The 9289-nt window shown below is 37.7% G+C and overlaps 1 protein-coding gene across 1 annotated transcript; it reads right to left on the reverse strand.

Moving 5' to 3' along the window:
• Positions 1–5814: 5814 nt before the first annotated feature.
• On the reverse strand, positions 5815–7032 carry nenf (neudesin neurotrophic factor). Its single transcript, XM_037694759.1, has 4 exons — positions 6849–7032; positions 6717–6777; positions 6442–6545; positions 5815–6078 (listed from the first exon to the last, which is right to left on the reverse strand). The coding sequence occupies exons 1-4, from the start codon at positions 6987–6989 to the stop codon at positions 5902–5904; spliced, it is 483 nt and encodes a 160-aa protein (XP_037550687.1). The 5' UTR covers positions 6990–7032; the 3' UTR covers positions 5815–5901.
• Positions 7033–9289: the final 2257 nt, after the last annotated feature.

Here is a 9289-nt window from a genome sequence, read left to right on the forward strand (position 1 = left end):
ACAGGTCTCTAACAGGTCTACAAAGGGTCAATAACAGGTCTATAACAAATCTCTAACAGGTCTCTAACAGGTCTAAAAAGGGTCAATAACAGGTCTATAACAGGTCTCTAACAGGTCTATAACAGGTCTACAACGGGTCAATAACAGGCCTATAACAGGTCTACAACAGGTCAATAACAGGTCTATAACAAATCTCTAACAGGTCTCTAACATGTCTATAACAGGTCTACAACGGGTCAATAACAGGTCTACTAACAGGTCTACAACGGGTCAATAACAGGTCTACTAACAGGTCTATAACAAATCTCTAACAGGTCTATAACAAATCTCAAACAGGTCTATAACAGGTCTATAACAGGTCTATAACAGGTCTATAACAAATCTCAAACAGGTCTATAACAGGTCTATAACAGGTCTCTAAAAGGTCTATAACAGGTCTATAACAGGTCTATAACAGGTGTACAACAGGTCTATAATAGGTCTATAAAAGGTTTATAACAAATCTCAAACAGGTCTATAACAGGTCTCTAACATGTCTATAACAGGTCTCTAACATGTCAATAACATGTCTATAACAGGTCTCTAACATGTCAATAACATTATAACAGGTCTCTAACAGGTCTCTAACATGTCAATAACAGATCTCTAACAGGTCTATAACATGTCTATAACAGGTCTATAACAGGTCTATGACATGTCTATAACAGGTCTATACAGGTTCCCTTTATCTTCTCTGTAAGACCAAAACAGTATTTAATGCTTTTATAGCTTTGCTTATGTGTCCATGTTCCACAGCTGCTCCTCTCTGGCCGGAGCCTTCAGCTGCTGAACGTTGATGCTGTCAGGCTCACGTCAGCTGATGTTCTTGTTGACGTGCTCGTTTTGTGAAGTGTAGAAGAAGAAATCCTTAGAAGGGTGTGAATAGAAAAACACAAGACGTTATATATCCTGATGCATGCTCAATAATCCAGGTAGAAATATCTAACAAAGTTATGTCAGGTCCTCTAGACAGATTAAAAATAAAATAAATAAAAATACTTAACATGTTGAAAGTTACAATAAAATGTGAATACACAATTATAAAATGAAAGAATATAAAAGAATATTAGAATTGTGAAATACTCACAGGGATTTTTTTTCTTTTGTCTCTGGGTTTGATGATAAATTTCTTGAAGGTGAAAAACAATTTGCTGATTTCAGTCCATGAAAATTGTTTTTTCAGGGGTCAGCCAGAAAAGAAAGTGTCAATCACACATATTTACCAGCTGAGTGCAGACAGACGTTTACACAGTGTGTGTTTTAGTAGAATCAAGGGAAATAGGTCAATGGCCTCTAAAAAAAATCCACAGGGTCAAATGTGTTATTTAAATCTTGAGTTAGAGAAGGTAAAAGCATCAGGGGTTAATGACTGATATTTCACTACCCCTGTGTGGCGTCCTCAACCGTGTGTAAGTCTAAATCCTCAGTGTCAAATGTCAACATCAAAACTCTGTGTTTTATCTGTCCTCTTTCATAAATGTGACACCCAGTGACTCCCAGCCAGTCTTGTCCTGAGCCTCAAAGTATTTGACACCAGACAGCCGAAGGTCCCGAGCAGTCTTTAGATACTCATGTCTTCTATACAGGTCTCTAACAGGTAACTGATACAAAAATATCAAGAGAATAAATAAAATGATAAATTAATTTTCAATTGCAAAAGTTTGGGATATTGTAAAATTTTTTTAAATAAATTTAAAATACAAAGATTTGTAAATCTCATTAAGTTTTATTCATAGGGAACATATCAGACGTTCAAATGAAGAAACCGGTTTATTTTTAGGGAACAACATGGTGACGTTTGATGGCAGCCACACTTTTAAATGATGAGCCGACAGCTCCATGTTTGCCACTGAAGCATCTCTTGGTCCTTCAACAACAGTCTGTGAACGTCTGAGGAGACCAGCTGCTGGAGGTTTTTGTCCCATTCTTTAATGTAAGAATCCAGCTGTTCAACAGTCCTGGGTCTTCGTTGTGCAAATTTTTTGTTTCCTGATGCTCCAGATGTTTTCATCTGGTGAGGACTGTCAGATCAGTTCAGCACCTGGACTCTTCTACAATGAAGCTGTTGCACTGAATACAGAATGCAGTTTAGTACTGTCTTGCTGAAATATGTACGGCCTTACTTAAAATACATGATCTGGGTGGGACCGTATGCTGTTATAGAAACCTATATACACTTTCCTGCCCTTCTGGTGCCTTTCCAGATGTGTAGGCCACACATGGCACATACTAATGCACCCTTATACCATCATAGAAGCAGGCATTTTGAATTGAGCAATGATACAGCTCAGATGGCCCCTCTCCACTGTAGTACAGAGGATATAGCATCCATCCATCCATCCATCCATCCATCCATCCATCCATCCATTTTCTATACCCGCTTATTCCATTTTGGGTCACGGGGGTCGCTGGTGCCCATGTCCAGCAATCACTGTGCGAGGGGCGGGGTACACCCTGGACGGGTCGCAAGTCCATCACAGGGACACATAGAGACAAACGAGACAAACAACCATTCACTCTCTCATTCACACCTAGGGACAATTTAGAGTTACCAATCAGCCTAACATGCATGTTTTTGGTCTGTGGGAGGAAACCGGAGTACCCGGAGAAAACCCACGCATGCACGGAGAGAACATGCAAACTCCACCCAGAAAGGCCCCTGGACCGGGGTTTGAACCAGGGACCTGCTCGCTGAGAGGCAGCAGCTCTACCAGTTGCGCCACCGTGCTGCCCGGATATAGCATCCATTGTTTAAAAAAAATGCTAATTTTGATTTTTTTTTGTACCACGGCAGATTTCCTTTTTGCTTCAGTTTATTTTAAATGAGCTTACTAGATGGTGTTTATACATGGCTTCATCTTTGCATGATAGAGCTTGAACTCATTTGTGGATGTCACAGTGAACTGTGTTTACAGATGATGATTTGTGGTTCCTGAGTCCACATAGTGATTTCCAGAACAGGACCTGTTTTAATGCAGTGCTGCCTGAGGGCCAGAAGCTCACGAGCATCCAGTGTTGACTTTCAGCCTTGTCTTTTGAACCCAGAGATTTCTGCAGAATTTTAAAGTTGCTCTTTGACAATGTGATCTGTAGATGGATTTTCAACAAAGAACATTATTTGGACATCGATCAATGCAGTTCTTTTTCACAGACTGGAAAACTTCTGCTCATCTTTAATTCTGAGAGCTTCAGCCTCTCTAAAATGCTCTTTTTATACCCATTCCTGACCTGTGGTGAATTAACCTAATTATACTTGCAAAACATTCACACAGTTTCCTTATTTGTACTGCTTCCCTTTTACTGTTGACTTTTTTTCTAGATATGTTGCTATCAAATTCAGATTATTCTAAAAAAAAAAAAGTGATACATCATCATGGAACATCTGAAATATTTACTTGCTCTACTGTAAACAATGTACAGGTTTATACCATCAAATTAAAATGTTTAATTACGTTTTACACTACAATCCTAACTTTTCTGAATTTCAGCTTGTTGACCTCAGAAACAACTTTTTAAAAAATAATCTCACAAATGAAATTCATTTAAAGTGAACTTTTTCAACAATCTTTGGCCTCTGATTGGCACCTCATGCTTTGATTGGGTGGAGAACAACAGGAAGACAGTTGCTGCAGGGCAGTAAATGCTTTCAGACAGAATGTCCTCCTTCACCTGCAGGAAGAAGAGCTTCTTGGTTACAGTTGGGATCAGCTCTTTATGGACGGCCTCAAGTGGGGCTGAGAGGGTGCAGAGGTAGGGCAGCCAAACTGGGACCAGAATGTCGCAGGCTCAACTCCCTGCCATCCCCACAAGTTGTGGTGTCCATGAGCAAGACACCCAATCCCTAACTGCTCCCCGAGCACCTGTATAGCTGCCCACTGCTCCACCTGGGTGTGTCTCACGTGTGATGGGTTAAATGCAGAGAACTCATTTCATCATTTGTAGAAACATATGATGATGACAACACATAGCACTTCAGGCTAAAATCTGACCCTGAACTTGAACTGCAAGAGTCTTTTCCTTCAGCTCCTGAGAGAAACCCTGCACAAAATATTTAAATATCAAATATTTCAAATGATGAAGATAAAATTACCTTAAATAATTGAGTTAGATAATTTGACAATAATTTAATTTTAATTACAGCAATCTTAAAGCTCTGTGGTACGTAACCATTCATAAGAGATAAATTAGGCACAGATCCAAAATGTGGATGTTAATTAAGGCAAATTCCTCTTTAAACAGTCTGGTTGTGATGGGATATAGCAGACATGTCGACAGTTTGGATGAAGCTATTATTTTTGACAATACAGAGAGCTCATTAGGACAAAAACAGTCCAAACATAAATCAGGTTCTAGTGAAATTTTTAAAGTTGTCTCACTGACAGGAAACCAGAAGCAATAGTAGAATGGTTTGAATTCTCTCTCTAATTGAAATAATTTTATATATAAAGCATCTCATGTCATCACTGCTTATAGTTGTAGTACATGGTTCAACAGAGATAGGATTTTTCATTAGACTAGCTATTGTACTGAAAAGGAACCTGGGGTTATTTTTATTCTCATCCATTGAAGATGAACAATATACAGTTCTACCTTCATGAATAGCTTTCTTATATGTTAGCAGGCTGTCTCTCCAAGAAAAATACAATTCTTCCACATTAGTGGAGTGCCATTTTCTTTCCAGCTTTCTAAATGCCTATTTTAAAGTACGTACATCAGAATTGAACTAAGGAGCCAGTCTCCTCTGATTGATTACTTTTTTTTTTTTCAGAGGAAAACACAAAGCTATAAAACCCCAGACAGGTTATTTATGGTATTCATTCAACCTTTATACAGTTAAGTCTCATTGAGTCAGGAGGAGAGACCTGTTTTAAACAAAAAAAACATAAATGAGGTACACACAATAAACATGAAAGCATACAAAATGAAAAGTATATAAAAGAAGTGATGTAAAACAAAATGTTTAAAACATGCTACACTTTAAACCGGTGTAAGTACTAAAAACAGGAACATGTCTGCGTAGATTTGGTATAACAAGTCGCAGGATGTAACAGATATTCTGACACCAGCATAATTTGTGATTAAAAACTCAAATGAAGCATTGGAAAAAGATGAAAAAAAAAAAAAAAAACTTTTATTTTACGATACCAAAACAAAAAAACAAAACACTGCCAGAGATGCCAAACATTAGTTTTTAAATAGATGTTTTTTTTTATTGAGTGATGCACCATGTATTTTACCTTATTTGTTCCCAGCTTTACACCTAAAATAACAAAAAATCCAACAAACTAAAACAGCACCAGTCCAGTACCAGCAGCACAAGTAGCACCTTGCACCAGAAGTCTTTATTTTGCAGGTGTTCATGTTCCTAAATGCAATCGGAGAACAGTAGAGGACACCACAGACAAACGAATACACAGCAGGCATGAGATGATAGGTTCAAAACTGTGATGAACCTGTTGTTGCATCATATGAAGGATAGAGCTTCATTCTGTAAAATAATGGCCCAAATTATATTTCAGCCATCAGAAGTTGTCCAAAAAACTTACAGAGATGAAAACTCAAAGATTCAAGCACCGAAACTGACGTATGAAACCTCTGTAGAGTGACAAATGTCATAATGGTAATGGTTTTAAAACCTAATAACACAACAAAAAAAGCAATATTTGGTACCCAGTACAACTCTAAGAGCTCACACAGGTTCTGGTAAACTTTGTGTTCAACCAAAAAAGCTTTTATTTTGTCCATTTATGTGCAAGTATTAAAATCTATGATCTTGATTCCGGTCAAATACAGAAAAAAAAAAAACCAGGAGGCTCATTTATGCAAAGACTTTTAAAAACCATGTTGAAAAGGATGATGAAGCTAGAACTCATCTTTGATCTGAAAGTGAGGCTGGTCTTCTGGTTTGAAGTCTTCATTGGGGCTTCCGTCTTGGTTGAGGATCCGTGCAGCGGTGTAACCCACAATTGGATACTTGGCTTTGTAAGTGCCTTCAAATATATTATTTAAAGACTTCAGCTGCTCATCTGTGAGGCCTGCCTGTGGACATGAAGATAAAAACAGGAGCTTCGATTAGGGATTTAAATTAGTCCAGTCCAATTAGTGAGCTCACCACTGACCATTGATTCCACCTTATAACCCTTTCAAAATAAACCACGAGCACTACTGGAAAACAACTTGGTGTGTTGACTTTTTAAAACCATCTCTCCCATTCAACTTTGCTAATCTGTGTACATTTATTGCGTACTGTGAATTACGTTGTAGGATTTCTTGCTGCTAAAGATGTAACACAATCTTTCAAACAAAAGAGGTATCAAATATCAGTATTTTCTACCCCCACAAACCAAAACACAGATGGGGTGTGAAAAGGTGGAACCTGGAGGATGCACAGACTGAACTCACAGTGTCTGGAGTCAGGTCTGCTGGGTCCAGGGACATCTTGGCCACGGCTCGAGTGGAGTCCTTTCCAACCAGGGCGTTATAAGGAGCACTGTGTCCATAAAACTCTGGAAACAATGAATAAACAGGAACACTGTATGAGCACACAGATAACTGGTAAGGGCTCAGAAAAAGGTTTAAGAAGCATTTGGGAGGGGTTATATTATAATTATTGTTTTCAATATAAGCATTAAGTGCACTTTGAACCACTTTTACCTATGTTGAAAATGGTCAAATACCTTTTCCTTTAGTGACATCAAACACCACACCTTTTACTGCCATGTAAATAGGCTGCCCCTCCTAAACACGAAGGGAAACCAACAATGAATGGCTGTTGTGACCAGCAGCACCGTTGTAACCAGGTTGTTTACCTCGCTGCCGTCGTACCTCTTCAGCTCCTCCTCGGTGAACAGTCGCACTGGTTTTGTTGCTGCTTTGTATTTTAATTTGACATCATCTGCTAAAGTCACAGACAGGAGGATTACCAGGACAAAAGGTCGCGCTGTTGCCATCACAGAAACTTTGTTGGGATCTGATCAAAGCGGAAACTCTCCGAGCTTCTTTTTCTTCTTCTTCGCTGCCTGTCTAGGAACTCCTCCTGCTGCATTTATGAACCCTCGGAAATTTAAGACTTCAGCTCGTCTTGCTTTGATATTTTTTTCTCTTTTTGTGACGCCGGTGGGTTTCGCATCTCACAGTGGTTGTTTTAGTTATATTATCTTCGTATCTATCATCAGTATAAAATTTGTTTTATCTCTTTTTAATTGTTTTACACTATTAAACAGAAACTTTGTAACTTTGTTGTTTAAACAACAAAGTCCATGCTCAATCCAGGTATACAATCCAACATTTTTCAGTCAGGTCATCTGGACAGTTTCTTTTTTTTGTAAAACAAAACAAACAAACAAACAAACAAACAAAAGAAACTGTCCAGATGACCTGACTGAAAAATGTTGGTTTGTTGTTTAAACTACTAAAAATAAAGTTTCCAGCTGTTTGTCAATGGCTTAGAAAGTCCTACTTGTATTTTTAACTAATCAGTTTTATAAGTGGTTTACTTTTAATTTTAACGAACCAAACTAAACAAAAAACCACAAGTTGAAAAAGTGATTTATTATTTGGTGAATTTCCTGAGTACAGTAATGAAAACACACATAAACTGTCAGAAAAACAAAGAAACAAAAACACTTTGCTACTTTTAATGCTGCAATGCAGTTTATTTAAAATTGAGTCTTTTTTAAAACGTGACAGGGAGATCTCTGTAACAGAACATTAAAAAAAGTCAAAGTCGATTCGTGTCATCATTTTTGCAACTTTTGAAACGAAATTAATGTTTTTCTTATTTTTTTTTAACCAACCCTCATGAAATAATGCCATAAAAACACATTTAAACATCGTAACAATTAATTAACAATTAAAACAACATAGTTGATGCACAGAATATATATAAAACTTTAGATGCTTTAATTAGCAGTTCTCAAAATTTTTGTTTTGTGCTTAAACCTCTGTAGGACAATTGTTTTTAGGAAGTTTTTACTTGTGTTATGGCTTGTGTTGGGCAACGCTAAATGTTCCCGTGATTTCCTGAATGCAGCACATGGATGATACAACAGGCCCACTTCAGGGGAACCCGGAAATTTTGCTTTTTTATTTTTTGGACCTTCATCGTCGGCGCCAAGCGCCCCCGGGTTAACTCTTGGGTCTTCCTCCTGAGAAGCAGGACCCCAGCGGACTTCAAACAAAATGGCATTTTATTTAAGAATACACGAAACATGTTAAAGTTGTTTTCTGACTTCGCTGAAACAGTGTTTGGAGTAAAAGAAGCGCTCGGGAATGCCCGGAAAGGAAAACAGCCTGTCCTATGAAGAGGTGATCTTTACACTTCCCTTTAGTTTGAATTGGTCTAATCTGTAAACAGTTTCTGTCAATAACAACACTTTTTTGTGTTTAGTGGGACTTCCTCTCAGGAACGTCACGTGACCAGGCGGATAAGAAATGTTTAAATCAGCAGTTTTTGGTGTCTTTGTGGCTTTGATCGCCCTGTTGAGGCTGTTATTGCCTTGCAGCTGTTGGGCTGATGTTTTTCAGCTGACTATAATTCAACACTGCAGTCATCTGGGAAGACAGCTTGATTAACTTTGTTGTGCGTCTATCACCTCTCGTTTAATGCGTTTAAACATCAACACACTGTAACTGAAAGTTTACATTGTTGTTTTCAAAAAGTGAAATGTGTGAGAATGTTGTATTTTTTCCCCCACTGCAGAATAAATAATAAAACTAGACTAAATGAATTTTACAGTGCTGTAACTATATATTTATAATAGAAGTACAGTACAACACAAAACCAATATATTCATTATATTACTCTATGACATGTACTTTACTAATATTTATAATAATATAATTCATTTGTGGGCACACAATCTACTGTAGTTACTTCAATGAACGTCATAAGTAATTATGGTGTGTTTTTTTTTTTTCTTATACCTACTTACAGAGACTACACAGCTTTCTCTGCTGTGGAATTAAAATACTACATTATTCTGCATGGTCTTTTTCAGTTTGGCTGCTACCAAATGCAGAGGCCAATAAGGGCTGAAAATGATGTAACACTTCAACTTGGATTATGTTTAATGTCATATTTATTCACGACAAGACATTTACTCTAACACAATGACAACACTCAAACAGTACAAATTTGTACATTTTCACAAATCTAAACTCAACAGCGCGCATGACGTCATAACGTTGTGCTGGTGCTGCAGGCATCCTTGTCACTGGGTTGTCATACAAAAACAGTGCCATATATATA

This window comes from Nematolebias whitei, chromosome 21, assembly GCF_014905685.2.
Source record: "Nematolebias whitei isolate Nwh7 chromosome 21, NemWhi1, whole genome shotgun sequence".
Classification (NCBI taxonomy): Eukaryota; Metazoa; Chordata; class Actinopteri; order Cyprinodontiformes; family Rivulidae; genus Nematolebias; species Nematolebias whitei.